The 16,910-nt window shown below is 40.1% G+C and overlaps 1 protein-coding gene across 4 annotated transcripts in view; it reads left to right on the top strand.

The window, feature by feature from the left end:
* GARRE1 (granule associated Rac and RHOG effector 1) overlaps positions 1-16,910 on the top strand; it is a 99,025-nt gene that overhangs the window by 77,974 nt on the left and 4,141 nt on the right. For all 4 annotated transcript variants that reach the window (XM_075940084.1, XM_075940086.1, XM_075940085.1 and 1 more), the window contains 5 exons: positions 1,628-1,725; positions 6,218-6,343; positions 6,927-7,918; positions 9,926-10,091; positions 11,141-11,275. In XM_075940084.1, the coding sequence (XP_075796199.1) occupies positions 1,628-1,725; positions 6,218-6,343; positions 6,927-7,918; positions 9,926-10,091; positions 11,141-11,275 (1,517 nt within the window). The remainder of the gene's footprint in view (positions 1-1,627; positions 1,726-6,217; positions 6,344-6,926; positions 7,919-9,925; positions 10,092-11,140; positions 11,276-16,910) is intronic.

The raw sequence follows: 16,910 nt of genomic DNA on the forward strand, positions 1-16,910 counted from the left end.
AATCTTTCCTTTCTTATCCTGTCATACTCATAGCTATGGGTGTTGCATAAATTAACAGCTTTGTCAAATAAATTCAAGTTTCATAAATACTCTGAAACCTAAACAAAGTAACAGGATGGCATTGTCATATGGCTAATGATAATGGCCTCTTTTTTTAAAAAAGTGTGCTCATGTTGTTTACAAGTAGAGAGGAATAGACTGAGACAAATATGCTCAGTGATGGGAACACTCTAAGGGTGGGTAATGGCAGAACAGTTAGGCTTGCTGCAATTTTAGTGGGTTTGACACTATAGGAAGGGACAGAATCTTAACAACTTCAGGCCCCTCCATTTCAAATGCTTCATCTGACCATGTATCAAATAACAGCAGAAACAATGGAGGAGGAGGATTGCAGACACGGCACTAGAATCCATTAAGGTAGGGGTGGGCAATAAAAAAATGGCAGCCTGCATGGTTAATCCCTGGTGGACTGCTGCTGCCGCTATGTTTACCTGCACCTTCACAGGTATGAGAGGATCACAGCTCTGGTCCATGCGAGCGGCAGGAAGTCTCATGGACTAGGACGCCACTTCCTGCCACTCGCATTGGCCATAAATGGCGATCCACAGCCAGTCAAAGCTGCAATCCTCTGATACCTGCGGAGGTGCAGGTAAACATAAAGGTGAGGGCCCACCAGGGACTAATCCTGCAGACTGGATCCAGCCCGTGGCCTGGAGTTTGCCTACCCCTGCCTTACGGCTTCTCTACAATGGAGGATTTTGCCATTTCCAGGTTAAATGATGCAGCTAATCTGTCAGTCACTGACATGAGATCTGATGGTAACTCAGATGTTTTAGGAATTTCAGCACAACCAAAATAAATTATTAGAAATTACTGAAATGTGGGTGAAGACTGGACCTCAAATGTAAACATGAATCAAATATGAAACCTACTCAAAATAGTTATTGAGTTTTATGTGATCCAGTCCTCAATTTCCCCCAAAAGGGAAGGTTCAAGACAGAATTGTAATTTTCAGACCCTGAGCTTTAGAAACAAAATTTTATGGAGTGGGACCTAAACTCAACAAATCGGATGGCCATCTCCCCCTTCTCACTAAGGAAGGCATTAATAATGACATAAAATTAAGGATGGGCAGATGCAGGGACTGTGTATATAGGATCTTAGAATTATGGAATTGCAGGTTAATCTAGAATTTTAGACTAAAATACCGTTCATGTCTTTCATCTCAGGCATCTCAATTAAGTATCAATTTTATCCAAAAGAGTTCACCAAAAAATGTTTTGCAGGCTACTGAGGGAGAGGGTTGGGAAAATTAGTATTCCTTGCCTCCAAGTGTGACGTCTATTGTAGTGTCTATGTGAAGTGCAGTAGTTGATACTTCATGTGGTGAGGCATGACTACACAATGTAGTTGATGATAAAATTAAGTGTCTGCTGTTTATTTAAATGCTTGATTTGAGAGATTCTTAATTCTACCATTTGATAAAGTAAAATGGAAAAATCAAACTGCGATTATATTTTGCTGCAGCTGTTTGTGGTCAGTTTTCATTATATTTTGAACTTCAGTTGGTAAAACAACTTTAAAAGTTTTCTTAAAAGAACTAAATATTATTACTTTATTTGCTTAGGTGGTTGTGGACACAGCGCAGATTGAAAATAAAGAAGCATACGCTCCTCAGATTAGTTTAGAAGGATCCAGAATTGTGGTGCAAGTCCCATCAACTTGGTAAATAAATACTGTATTTCAGATAACACTAGTAGGCATGATTTTACTTTTTATATAGGAAAACTAATATTGTGATAGAATTGGAAGTAACATTCAGTGATAGCATCTGCCTCATCAAGCTCCTCTAATCTGGAACTGCTGTGTGGTGCTCTTGCTGTAGGATTGACTGACAAGTGTGCCAACATTTTCTTTACATGTTCTTCTCTGTTAGCTACCAGTATTTCCTCTTCTTCAGGAGGCAATAGCAGTGGAGGCAGTGCTATCAGACTAAAATACGCAAGTGTTTTTTTTAAAGAAGGAAGAATGGTAAAAGTTAAACAGAGGAAAGGAAAGGCAAACAGATCCTTATTACACTCATCCTTGACAGACCTTCAGTGTATGAACTGCTAAATCATCTCTTTTTTCTCTGAGTTGGCATGTCTCAGGAAGTCTAGGGGGGTAAGAGGACCTCCTCAAGTATCTGGCAGGTGAGGGACTCTAGGACTTCACTAAACTGTTCCAGAAAATTGTTGTGGAATGTGGAGTAGTGTAGACTATGGACTAATTCATTTTTCTAATTGCCAAGATTGACAAAATATTGTCATCCTTTTGAAATAACAAGCAGAGGTGCTGCACATTTTCAGATCCCTTTTGTTGTAGTGCCTCCTATACTATGTATGACTTCAGATTAGAATGGATGATGAGTCTAAGAACCTGTAGTGGACACAGTCTGCAGTTACGGTAGTGGTATATATGACATTTTCTCAAGTGTGAATGGCCTAGTCACTCTCTGCAGAGAAAAGTGAATTATTCTTTGATTCCTTCAGATTATAAACTGGCCCTCCAGATATATTCTTTCATTGCAGTACTGTTTAAAGTGCTGTATTTTTGGAAAACAACTAAAAAGAGGATGCAGACAACTTGAACCACAATTAAAAATCTTTGGAGGAGCTCCCCCTACTGACAAACATTAATAGAGCTCTGTCTTTTCATTGTGTGATAGAAATGCTACAGGGCGGGCATCCCTGCTATGTTTAAAAAAACATGGCTGTATAGCAAAACAACGTAAAGCGGAGAATTGTTTTCCCATGGCTGATTTCTGTTTGTGCAAATTGGTCTTTTTTATGTGTGTGTGTGTGTGTGTGTGTGGTGTAAGAGCAGGGAATGGGAAAACTTATAAGGCAACAATTCCTAAAAGTGACGTATTTGACCATATCCAGATATTAGTGTTTTACATCTAAGGCTACATCTGTACTGCAGCCGCCTTCTGCAAAAGCTTATGCAAATGAAGCGCGGAGTAGAATATTGCTGTGCTTTGTTTGTATCATTAATTAGCAGCCATTTTTGTGCAAGAGGCTTTTGCGCAAAAAAGAGCTGTGTAGGCTGCTCCTTTTTGTACAAAACCCCTCTATTGTACAAGAGCTGTTCTTCCTGAAAAAATGAGGAAGAACGGCTCTTGCGCAAGGCTCTTGCCGTCTACACAGCTCCTTTTTGTGCAAAAGCCTCTTGTGCAAAAACGGCTGCTAATTAATTATGCAAATGAAGCTCAGCAGTATTCTATTCCACGTTTCATTTGCATAAGCTTTTGCGGAAGAAGGCTGCAGTATAGACGTAGCCGAAGTCAATCACAGAAATGCTGTTGGCTCTCTGTTAGACAAAATACTATTGGGAGAGAAGACTCTACAGGTGGACTGCTCACTGGGTATGGGCTTCTCTCTTCTGGCTAAAGGCAATGGTTGTTATTTCAAAAAACTCTTTAAGTAGTTGGGTGGAATTTTTAGTGGATCAGGTAACTGTTTCCTTGTGAACCTTTCTGGTGCTTGATTCTGGCAAGTGAAAGAAAGCATTTTTTGATTTCAGGTCTGTTGCAAATACCTTACATTTAATGAAGTTGGTAGCTGCCTTTCTCCATGATGCGGCTCTGGTTTCTGATTACCTTGTTGTAGAGAATGTCCTTCTTAGTGGTAGCAAGGCAAGCCCATTTATTTTCAGGTCACCTAGTTCATTTGAACGGTAGCTGTTTATTTCTTTCCTCTCAGGGTTGCGAGTATATTTAGGGAAATCTTAAATCATATTAAAAAAAAAAAAAACAAATGGTCTGGTAGCACTTTATAGACTAAGTCTGTAAGTGCTACCAGACCATTTGTTGTTTTTTTCTGTAACAGACTAACTCGGCTACCCCCTAAAACTCTAAAATCATAACGTTAAGTATTCCAGACCATAAAGAGTCTCTGGCCCCTAGATTTCTTCAATGTCTCAGTTGTACTTCCAGGGCAATGCAAATTATCATTTTATGTACCAAAGTAACTATTCCTTTATCACATCTGCAGATAACGAGGAAAGGCTTTTCTGAACTAAATCTACTAAATTGACTTTAATGGCTCTTCCTGGAGTGCAGCTGATAAAGGGCTCATCTTTTATTTGTGCTGAATAGGCAGATATAAGGCTGTTAGGTTCCTGATTTCACTTGGAGGTAGTAAACAAAACTCTTTAACCTTTCTGTCTTAGGAAAATTGTTCCCTAATTACTGTCAAAAAGAAGCAGTGTTCTCCACTTGTGTCCCATTTCAAGTGACATCAGTTCTGATTCTGGTTCTGTGGCCGGAGAAATAGCTAGATTTTTGGCAATTCTGCACTTTGGGGGCTCAGTGAAATCTTATTTGTAGACTTAGCATCAGTATGGGTAATCATTCAGCCACCAGTTCCAGGAATTCCTAGTATCAATGGACCTTCAATTATTTTTTGATAAATTAGTATTACAAACAATATCTACAGCTTGTGAACTACATTGGAAATGTTAGGCCCTACTTTTTGAACTAGTGAACTCTCTGTAGCTCGTCCCTAAAATGAAAGATAGACCCAGGGCATCACTTCTTTGTACCTTGTAATCTGGGCCTCAGGGGTGCCATTTGGGGAAAATGGAGCTCCTCTCCTCCCCCCGAGTTCCATACCACATTTGAGTGAAGTTAAGCAGGAGGAAAGATGTTGCCGTTCCTTCTCTCTCCTCCCCCCGCCTCCTTTCACTGGTCTGCACTACTGCCATTTGGAGTAGCTAGGCTGCCTCCATCTGAGCTACTCAGACTGGGAGCCTGCTTTCTGTTGCATAGAGCCATGTGGGGCTGATAGCATGGTGTCTCTCTCTCAATCCATTCTTTTATCTGAGTGGGCAAGGCACTCTTCCCCCTTGAGCTGCACCACTGTGCTAGCTATAAACTGTGTGTGGCTAGTCCCACAGCAGAAGTAATACCCCCTTATTTGCAAAACAACCTCAAAACTTAACATTTTAGATACCTAAGTAGCTTCTTGAACTGCTGTCAAAGAGCTGCCCAGTAGCATTTAAAATGCAGAGACCAACTATTTTTGTACAAGGATCTGTGTGTGTGTTAACTTTTCACCCTAATTTGGTCACCTGTTTCCATTTAGGTGAAAAAGTTCTTTCCCAATCCAGTATTAGAGAACCCTTGTCATTAAAAGTGTGAGGAGTTTTTTTTTAAAAATTTAAAGAGAGATTTTAATATTATCTTTTCAGAGTGTAGTAAAGTATTTGGGGAGATTCTAGAATCCCTTTTTCCAAGTGATTTAATCTTTCTCCCAATGGAGTCTCTGTCCTCCTTACTTGTGTCAGGGTGGTTCAATCTCTTCCTGGCCTGAAACTGCAGAAACTCAGCAGAAGATGCTGAGGTAGCCATTTGGTCTTTTGTGTAAGCATTTCAAGCTAGGGACTCTTGTTTTTGTGGACATTGTTTCCAATGTTCTAAAAGCAATTCTTGATATTCTTATTTGTTTGGTTTTTTAAATTAAGGATGTGGGATTGTTATAGAGATCCCATCACTTCCAGAGTGGCGGACCATACAATTCAGACAGGTTATTTTTGCTGTTAGTAATGGTTCTGAATCTCAAGTCTACCAGAATTTAATGAATGGGAATGGGTGAAAGAGGTGGGCTCTCTTGATGATTGCCTGCTGTGTTCATTTCCGCTGGGAGCACCTGGCATTCGCCACCGTCGGAAGACAGGATACTGGGTTAGATGGATCTTTGGTTTGACCAAGTATGGCCATTCTTATGACCCATGTGAGAAGGTTATGTCAAATGTGCCTAGTGCAGGTACTTCTGTTACACTATAAATTATTTCAGCACTGAATATTGCCCTACTGGTACAAGTGACTTCATCTGGGAGAAAACAGGCAAGTCAGTAAGAGGAGATGCTGAGTCCTTATTTGGTCACTGCTGCTAATATTTTTATAGCATGAGTGCAACCCGTCCATTCCAGTTTGTGAATTTCATCATTACTGCTTGGTAGTAATTCTCTGTTCTTACCCCCAAACCATAGTGATTTTGGTTGCCCTGTGTTATGTGGTATGTGGCAGTAGTTAAGCGATCCATGAACAACACCTTATTTGTTTCACAAATGCATGACCATATAATAAGTGGCATTTTGTTGCTTTTCCAACATATTAAATATTTCTGATTGGAATAGTTCAATGCTAACTTTTTAAAAACCTCAATGTTTATAGGTGTCTGAAGGAAGATCCAGCAACTATGTCTTTATTGCAGAGGAGTCTGGATCCAGAGAAGACTTTGGGACTTGTAGATGTGCTCTATACTGCTGTGTTTGATATAAACAGGTGGAAGGAAGGAAGGTATATCTCATATTTTCCTCATGTTCTACTTTTTAAGTTTAAGAGAAATCAAAATTCTTTGCGGTCCATAAAATAACTCAGTATAATATTTCAAAAAAATTGTAGTGTCCTTGGGGGAAGGACGGCAAAGAATTGGTACATACGCCAGAATAAGTGGTAAGAAATTTGTGACATTTAGGGTAGCCTGTAGGTAGACTCTTTTAAATTTGGAACAGCACTCTGCTGGTCTATTGCAAAGACATGGGTGTGCCTGTCAGATTTTTAAGCTTTATTAAAATACATTCAGAAAAATAAAACATAAATATCCCCAAACTTCAAGTCAACCAGATTAACCAATACCAGCATCACTCTGTTTAGCCAGCATCACTCTGTCAAATAAGAAAATGATTGCTCAGTTTGGTTGATTTGTCTGGAGAGCTCTATTTTTCAATGCTTTCCCCCTCCATAAACTCAATTATTCAGTTCCCGAAAACTACCCAGACTGATAGTGTAGTCTTGGTAAGTCATAGAGTTGTGTTTTGTATTAGGATGTGAATAGATGTTTGAAATAGATGGCTTGAAATAAATGTTTTTGTTGAAACAGGGAGCAAGCTTTGCCCTGTATTCAGATCCAGTTACAACGTGAGATCTGTGACTTTGGGAATCAAGTTGACATGCCATCTGGCAATGGAAGCAAGTCTTCAGGAGGCCTGCAAAAGACTTTCTCAAAACTGACTTCACGGTTTACAAAGAAAACTTCCTGCACCAGTTCAAGCAACAGTGGAAGTTACTCTATCCCTAGCACACCTTCCAAAAATGTCTTCATAGGTAACAATGCAGAGGAAAAAGTGAAAATGCCCAGTAATATAGACACACGGTTACAAAGCATTTTGAACATTGGTAATTTCCCGAGGACTATAGATCCATTACAGCCAACTCAGAGCACAAGTAACCAGATAGTTAATGGATTTCTTGTTGAAAGGTGTGATAATTTCTTCAAAGCAGATGATGGCAAGGATGATAAAGGTATGAATTTACCAACTGACCAGGAAATGCAGGATGTTATAGATTTCTTGTCTGGTTTTAATATGGGTAAATCCCAACAGACTTCTCCGTTGGTGAAAAGAAGGAACTCTGTTGTATCTTCTACGTCAACAGAACAAAAATCGGGAACAGTGCAACAGCAACCACAGTCTGTCTCTCATACATCTCTGCACCCTTCTCAGCAAGGATTGTCACAGCAACAACAGTCACAAAAGCAGCAGCAGCAAATGCAGTATTATCAACATCTTCTCCAACCAATTGGAACGCAGCAACAGCGTGTACCAGGCAAATGGCTGACTAATTCTTCACAGCAATCAGCACAAGCAGTTGGGGCTGGATTGTCTCATATTAGTCAATGGAACAATCCAGGCTTTTCAGATCTGAGTTCTGATTTGTATAGCTTGGGTCTTGTGAGCAGCTATATGGATAGTATGATGTCTGAGATGTTAGGACAAAAACCACAAGGACCTAGAAATAACACGTGGCCGAACCGTGACCAGAATGATGGAGTCTTTGGTATGTTGGGAGAAATTCTGCCTTTTGATCCTGCAGGTGTGTATCCTTTTCCTTGAATAATTAAATTTACGCATACTTTTTTACAAAGTAAAGACTATTTTAAATGTTGGTAGTAATGATAACAGTGCTTTTCATCAGTGGATTCCAGATATTTTACAAAGGTCAGTTGGCATTAACATCTATGCATCCTTTATTTTTAACAGGATAGTGAATTAAGGTACAAAGAGGTTAAGGCCCAGATTTTTAAAGCTATTTAGTGCTGTGCTCAAAATCACACCACTTAACAGCTTTAGAATACTAAATCAAATTTCAAAAGGGTAGGATTCTAAAGACCATCTACTGATAATGAATTTTAAACTCTCTACGTGCCTAAATAGCTATTTTCTTGAAATCCCCATTGTGAGCCTTGGCTACGGCTGTCTACACTCGCGGCTTCTTGCGCAAGAACATCTTGCGCAAGTGTTCTTGTGCAAGAACTCTTGAGCAAGAAAACGTCCACACTGCCATATGCGAGCTGTGCTTTTGCGCAAGAGCGCCCGTGGCAGTGTGGACACTTTCTTGCGCAAGAAAACTCTGATGGCCATTTTAGCCATAGGGCTTTCTTGCACAAGAAATCCCTGCTGAGTGTCCACACTGCCCTCTTGCACAAGAGCTCCTGTGCAAGAGGGCTTATACCTGTCAAAAAAGAGCAGAGCTCTTGCGCAAGGAGCGCTCTTACCACGCCGTACTGTAAATTTACTTGCGCAAGAGCGGGCGGACAGTGTGGACACTGCAGATTTTTGCGCAAGAACGGCTGTACTTGCGTAAGAAACCGCGAGTGTAGACATAGCCCGTGATTTGGGCTTTAATTCAAAGGCTCAAGGGGCACGGATGGGATGCTGAATCTCTGATTCAGGGCCCTCAGAGTAGGGCAGATACCCAGGGCACAAAGCTGAGTTGGCAAAAAAATAAAAATAAAAAACAATAGGAGGTACAAATATGTTTGCTCACCCTACATGCTGAAATGCCTAGTTATGGCTCTCCTTTGACTTTTGAGTTACCGATTCAAAACCTGCTTAGGTTGGTAGGGCTGAAAAGTTTTCACTTGTTAATGGTTGTTCAGATGGTCTGTTTAAAATGAGCTAATCTGCACTGAGACCATCAAATGATTTGTTGACAATACCATTTTTGGATATTTGTAGTTTAAAAACAGTAGCCGTAGAACAATAGCAGCAAAAAGTTCATTGATGTTCCTTTCCCATATGAGGTACGAATGCTAACTATACGGTGGTTCTTTGAGTGATGGTTCCTATTGTATTCCATTGTGAGTTACATATCTGTACCATGTATTTGGAACTGAAGAATTTGAAAGTAGTGTCTGTTAGTCTGCACATGTGCCCTGCTCACCTCGTGCCTAGCTTTGTAAATAGTTCTGACAGTTTGCAGAGTTTGAGAACTCCCATCACAAACTCTTAGACATCCTCCATTGATCTAAATCCAACAGAATAGCACTTCCCATTGTTGAGGTCTTTCTGGAGCCAGCGAGGACAGTTTGGCACTCTCACCCCTCAAACAGCAGAATTTTTGTTTTCTCATCCCACTCCCAACTTATTGGTGGACCAGACTGCTTTTGAAAGGGCTAGACTGCTACATCTACACCTATGGATAAAGAGCGCTAACACCTGAATCTGGTTGGGGAGGTAGGGAGAGAAAGATCTTTACCTCATCTAGCCTCCAGTTCACAATAGTCAGTTACCAGCTACTAATGCCTATATACAATTGCTTGATAGATTCCAAGTTACAGGTCAGTAACTTCCTCTTTCCCCTTATTCAGTATTTGGAGATACTGTGTACCTCTTTGTCAGTATGTGATTGTTTTCAGTTATCTAGTTCTGTTTATTGCTTCAGTGACAGTTAACTATGGTGACTGGTATTCATTGTTAGGGTGTTTTGTTTTGTTTTAAGATAGATGGCCAAGTGAAAGGATTAAATTAAGGGATAATTACAACAGAAATAGTTGAATGTGTCAGCAACTGACACTCAGATTTCTTTTTGTACATTCAGTGGGCTCTGATCCAGAGTTTGCCCGCTATGTAGCCGGGGTCAGCCAGGCTATGCAACAAAAAAGGCAAGCACAGCACATCCGTCGCCCAAGCAACACACGTAGCAACTGGCCTCTTCCTGATGATCCTCACCGAACTTGGCCTTTTCCTGAGTATTTCACAGAAGGGTAAGTGAGTCTATGCTAGCATCAACCTGGACATTATGTTCTAGTCCACTGTATTTTCAAGTTAAACATAGTGGAAAGATGCTGTAAATTATTGGGTATTTTTGATACCTTGTTAACTGCCATTGCTATATTGGACTAACGCTGTAATATTTTTCTAAAAGTTACATAACTTTCTAAGGTAGTAGGCTTCACCATTTTCTGATTTGTTGATTTTGAAGTGGCATTCGCCTGAAACCTCCTTTAAACCAATATTTTAGGACAGTTGTATTTATACAGGGTTATTTTTAATCTCAACATAAGAAGGGATAGGCTTACAGCAAACCTTAATTCAAACGAGTTTATTTTAACGTCTTAAAGGCCAAGGATATTCAACATCAGTCTTGATGTTATAAAGTCATTTGATATGTCAGAGGATTGCATTGAGCTTCCCAGACATTATCAACTTTATGCAGCTACTGTGGAGCAGTAAGAGCTGTTTAATCAACCAGTGTGAGTTAATTGTTCCTTACATGCCGCGAGAGTTTAAGCATTTTCTAGTTCAGTGGTTCTTAGCCTTTTCATACCGGGGTCTCATGTTACAACATAAAAAAGTTTCAGGATTCCCTTCCCAGCTGTACACATAGGCAGGGAAAGTGGTTGTTTGTGACACCACCTTCTCTCTTCCCCCAGTTTGCAGCCACCACATAGAGAATCCTTGTTCATCTAATTCTGAAATGGAATGTCTGAACTATTTCAGAAATTCCTAAACCAAGTATGATTTGGATCTTCTGAGTGAGAGGGTATGGTCGTGCCTATAATAAGAATATGTATATATGAATGAATGAGCAATTTTCTTCATAACTTAGAATGGAGGCAGAACCATTACTATAATAACTATCAGTGAAACTTATCATTCAAAAGTATTCCCCCTCTTACTTTCTTCAGAGTTAGGGTTTAACCTACAGGTTGAAATTTCTAACATTCAGATTTTAATGTAAAATCCATTAACATTTCATGGCAGGTACTCCAGTTAGGACAGTATTGAATATTGACTTCCTATTTTCTTTCAGTGATGTGTCAAATAGCTGGTCCGGTAATCAAGGAGACTCAGCCAGCTCAAGTGATGAGACTTCCTCAGCTAATGGAGACAGTTTGTTTTCCATGTTCTCAGGGCCGGACCTTGTTGCTGCCGTCAAACAAAGGAGGTGAGCAGAGATGAGTTAATATAAATATGTGCCACTTGAATATTTGCAATCCTAACTTCATAAAAGAGTGACAAGGTAAGGGGAGAATCTCGTGTGAAGAGTTCAACTGGTAGGACTTTGAAACAACTGCATGAATTGAAATTTGGTAACTACATTAGTCTCATAGATCTGTGATTATCGATCTGTATGCAAATGACTCACAAATCTTGCTATCTGGCTGTCATCTCCTCCAATCTAGTATCCTTCTGATATCTTTTCCTGAATGTCCATTTGTTATCTCAAACTCAAAGGCTGCATCTAGACTGGCATGATTTTGCGGAAATACTTTTAACGGAAAAGTTTTTCCATTAAAAGTATTTCCGCAAAAGAGCGTCTAGATTGGCACGGATGCTTTTGCGCAAAAGCATCCATGCCCAGTATAGACGCGCTTTTGCGCAAGAAAGCTCCAGTGGCCATTTTAGCCATCGGGCTTTCTTGCACAAAAAATTAAGGTGCCTGTCTACACTGGCCGCAAGAGGGCTTATCCCTGAGCGGGAGCGTCAAAGTATTTGCACAAGAAGCACTGAATTCTTACATTAGAACATCAGTGCTCTTGTGCAAATTCAAGCAGCCAGTATAAACAGCTGGCAAGTTTTTGCGCAAAATCAGCTGCTTTTGTGCAAAATCTTGCCAGTCTAGATGCACCCAAAGTGTACAAAAGGAAGCTTTTAAACTTACCCTGCCAAACTCTTACTCTGTCACTGTGGAAACACCCCCGTCTTCCCAGTTACTCACCCCTTTAAATTGGCTCGAAATAGATTCATGTGTATAAATCCTACCACTTCCAACATTTCATCTCAAGCTAAAATTCCCATTCAAACCTTCTTTATGCATCTTGAATACTGTAAGTTCCTTCATTCTGGCTTTGACTCTGCTGTAACTTTGTTCCCCATAATTCTCAAAATACTGCTGCTAAGATAATCTTCCAACTTTGTCATTCTTACCATGTCAAGCCCGTGTGTTTTTTCATTTGTTCCCCCTTCATGTTGACATCGGCCACAACCTTCCTGTCTTTATCTTAAGTGGCCTTGTGAACTTGGTCCCTCTTTCTCTATATGCACAACTGCATTTTTTGTATGTGTATCATAGAAAGCAAAGACATGAATGAGCTTGATTAATAACCAAAACAGAGCCAAAGTGTTTGTTTAATCTCAGAAATGAATTACAGCAGTAGATTATTCCTGTTATATTATAAATCACAACCTCATCATTTTCTAAAGGGTTGAAAGCTCTGCTGTGCCTCTAAAACTTTTGACTGATCCCATGGGAAGTCTGTAGCTAAGAGATGAGCAATTAAGAGGCCTAAATTTAAAAATTAATTCTTTGAGGCAGTAGGGACCAAATCCTCAAAGGTATTTGATGCTTAACTCCCACTGAATTGAGTGGAAGTCTGCCTTTGAGGATCAGGACATTGGTCCCTCCTCCAGTTGAGTATTAGTTTCCCAACATATGTAGTTTTTAAAATGTCACGTGATTGCCTTTTGGTACCTAAACTACTAGCAAATACTAGTGCTTTGGCTGAACATATTTTTAATAACCTCCCATAATATAGCCACTGGATAGTTTCGAGACAAAATATGCAAATATAAGTAAATGTACCTATTTTGGGGGTAGAGTGCTGAAAGCCAATAGCAACATTGCTAAATTCTGAGTGTCATCCTTTGATGTCTGTTTTGGATGTGTTGCCCTAAAGGAAGCATGGTGGAGCAAGTAGTGGGGAAGGCTAAATACATGCAGAAAGCAAGTTAAAGGTCAGAACAATGGAGTGGGATATAGATTGAAATGTCCAAAGCATAGGAGTTACACCTGACATTTTAAGGAACCAAGAACCAAACATCAGAGACCTCTTTTAGAAAGTTAGATCAGTGATCTCCAACCTTTTTAAGCACAAGATCACTTTTTTGAATTTAAGTGTAATCCAGGATCTACCTCAAACCCAAATACCCTTGCCCTGCCTCCTTTGTGCCTTCTTCAAGGCTGCATCCCTGCTCACTCCATCCTCTCTCCCTCCCCATCCTTCTTCCCTTTCATCCGTCAGGGGCAGAGGGTTGGAATGCAGGCTCTGGTCTTGGGTTAAGGGATTTGCAGTGTGAGGGGCTCTGAGCTGAGCCTGGGGCAGGGAGTTGGGGTGCAGGAAGGAGGACTAGGGAAGGGCCTTAGGGTGTATGAGGAGGTTTATGACTGGGGCAGAGATTCAGGATGCAGGCTCCAGCTAGACACTGCTCACCACAGGTGGTGCAGTGGGTCTAAGGCAGGCTCAACTCTGCTCTGGCCCTGCACCATACTAAAAGCCAGCAAACTCCTTCCATCTCAAGCCCTGTTGTGTCCCCCCCCCCGTGGAGATAGACTTCAGTGTGGGAGAGGGGGCACCCCGATATCAGCACCCCCTCCTCTTCCTGCCCTGCACAGCAAGTGGGAGTGGGGGGACAGCTCCAAGGCAAAGGGCAGGAGGTGTGCAGCAGTGTGTGTGTGTGTGTGTGGGGGGGGGGGGGGGGGGGCATTTAATAGCCTCTTGGCCAAACCAATCAGGCTCACCTGTCAGAGGCTCCAAGATCTACCAGAAGATCCCAATCTACTGGTTGGTGACCACGGAGTTATATGAAAAAGAATGTCAATAAATAGTCGTAGGGAAAAAAGGAGCAGCTGAATGTGGAAGAGTGAAACCAGGGAAGCAAGCTGCCAGAGAATATAGCAGCATACATTATAATGACAGATTTATTTCTTCATTCTGATAATCCCATTGATATCAGTCTACTCCGAGGATCATTTTGGGAGATACAGGGGACAGAGTGAGAAGACAGAACTCCTTAACAGACTTTTGATACTAGAATGTTCCAAATAGAAAGTAGAAAATCCTACACATCTTTACATGTATGTGTCATAAAAATAGCTAGTCTATAATGCTGGTGTTTCTTGCTCATATCAGCAAATAGCTTACAGTCATTTACTTTATTTAATTTTTTTTAGAAATAAGTGCCTATCCATAGCTTTAAGTATCATGACAGTTATCTAAAATACGATAAACTATACAAGAGCAGGGAAGAGTGCTGTTGATGCTTTAAAAGATGATTTGCAAAGGACTTGGTAAAAGTTGGACATTTTTTTCATATGTAAAGGTTTCAACTTCCTGAAATCACCAGCATCTGGCCACATACAAGTACTGACTTCAATGTCACTCATTGGCCTCTTTGTAAAGGCTAGTAATATAGACACACTAACCTTAGAGTGCTCCCTATGATGTCCAGCCCCTATCATCAGACACTCAAAGAAATTACCAGGTAAACACTCCCCAAAGAGACAGAGTACACAACAGTTTGACTGATACAATTTAGGATCAAGTTCTTTATAACATTACAGCACTGAAATTTATTTTATACTGAAAGAATCATAATGGTATTGGCAAAGATTAAGATGTAAGAGATACTGCATAAGGATAATGGAAACTAAAAATAGTTACACATAAATAGTGTAACACACTTAAGTAAAAAAAATAGTTGGAAGTACTTTTAGGAAAGCATATGTACAACTCCACGTTGCCAGTCTTGCCAACTTTAGACCTATTTGTAATCTTTCATTTCTGGTTAAGATTGTGGAGAAGACTGATACAGTTCTGAGTATGTAGGTGCTTCAAATCTTTGACTTTTGTCAAGCTACTTTCAGGACCTAGTTATGGCTCGCAGACTGCACTAGTCAAATCTCCTGCAGATGGATAAAGATCAGTTCCTATTGCTATTACTAGATCTGTCAGTAACAATGATCAAATGTGCTACAGGCCCAAGCAGAGTATATGGGACTGCCTTCGCTCCTTATACAGAACTACCTTTGGAGAAATCGTATTTCTGGGTTTCACAAATTTCCAATTTTCAATGTATATTTGGGGGCCCACTGAACTGTAATGTGCTCAACCTGCTGAGGTCATCTGGTGCTCTGTCCATTTTGTATAACACTCACAGAATCAGATCAAGTAATGTACACTGGAACAAATACAACCAACTATACATATAAAATTATGGTGTCTAAATTAGCTGTTACCACTCAGAAGAGATCTTGGATCATTATGAATAGTTCTCTGAACACAATCATTCAGTGTGCGGCGGCAGTCAAAAAAGCTAACTATTAGGAAAGGGATAGATAATAAAATAGAAATAAAATCATATTGCCACTATACAAATCTATGGTATACCACGCCTTGAATACTGAGTGCACAGTTCTGGTGCACTGCAAAAAATGTAGAGAAGGATAATAAAAATGATGTGGGATATGGAAGAATTTCCATATTGGGGGGGAGGGAGGGGGTAAAAACATTGGAACGGTTCATTTTAGAAGAGAGACAGTTAATGGGAATATGATAGAAGTCTGTAAAATTGTGAATGGTGTGTGAAGGCAAATAAGAGTTATTTAATTCCCCTAATAAAGGAACCAGCAGTTCAATGAAAAGTAATAGGCTGCAGGCTCAAAACAAACATAAAAAATACTTCACACACACGAGTCAACCTGTGAAGTACATTGCAATGGGATGTTGTGAAAGCCAAAAGTATAACTGGGTCCAAAAAAGAATTAGATAAGTTCAGTGGCTATTAGCCAAGATGTCTGGGATGCAACCCTATGCAGTGTGTGTCCCTAAGACAGACTGATGGACAAATATTGGGACTGGATGGATCACTCAGCAATTTCCCTATTCTGTTCATTCCCTCTGAAGAAGTGACTTTCAGTCTTTCCAGATAACTGTATACCCCTTTGAGGAGTCTGATTTGTCTTGCATACCCCCAATTAACTTCACTTAAAATGTACTTGCTTACAAAATTGGGCATAATACAAAAGCATCACAGAACACAATTATCGAAAAATTGCATATGTTCTCATTTTTACTGTATACTCATTTCATTAAATTTGATACTGACTTTGCTAGTGTGTTTTTGTACACCTATTGTAAAAGTAGGCAAATATGCAAAGGTGTTGAAGTCCTCTGTGTATCTCTGGTTGAGAACCACAGTTCTGAAGCATCTAGTAGAAGACAAGATACTGGGCCAGATGGGCCATTGGTCTGTCCTGGGATGGCTGTTCTTATGATCACTAGCAATTGGGCATTTAAATTAGAACTTTCTATAAGTAGTGATTAAATTATAGCTGCTTAAACAAAATAAGGGGTGTAAGTTAATACTGTGTTAAAATTGGGTTCAAGAAGCTCTGATCAAATCAGCCATTGATAGAGAGGCGCTACTATAGTGGGATCCAAATTTTAACACCGAATCTTTTTAGTAAGTGAGTTAATTCAGTTCACTTCTGTCACCAGAAACAAGCCAAACTCTGTACTTGCTGTAACATATAGCATCTGCAGAGCTTGGGAACTAAACTATACTTATGAAAGATTTGTATTACTATACTTATGAAAGATTTGAGAACATGACCTATGAAGGAAGGCTGAAAGAATTGGGTTTGTTTAGTTTAGAAAAGAGAAGACTGAGGGGGGGACATGATAGCCATTTTCAGATATCTAAAAGGGTGTCAGGAGGAGAAGGGAGAAAACTTGTTCATCTTGGCCTCTGAGGATAGAACAATAAGCAATTGGCTTAAACTGCAGCAAGGGAGGTTTAGA

This window comes from Pelodiscus sinensis, chromosome 12 (assembly GCF_049634645.1).
Source record: "Pelodiscus sinensis isolate JC-2024 chromosome 12, ASM4963464v1, whole genome shotgun sequence".
NCBI classification, from domain to species: Eukaryota; Metazoa; Chordata; order Testudines; family Trionychidae; genus Pelodiscus; species Pelodiscus sinensis.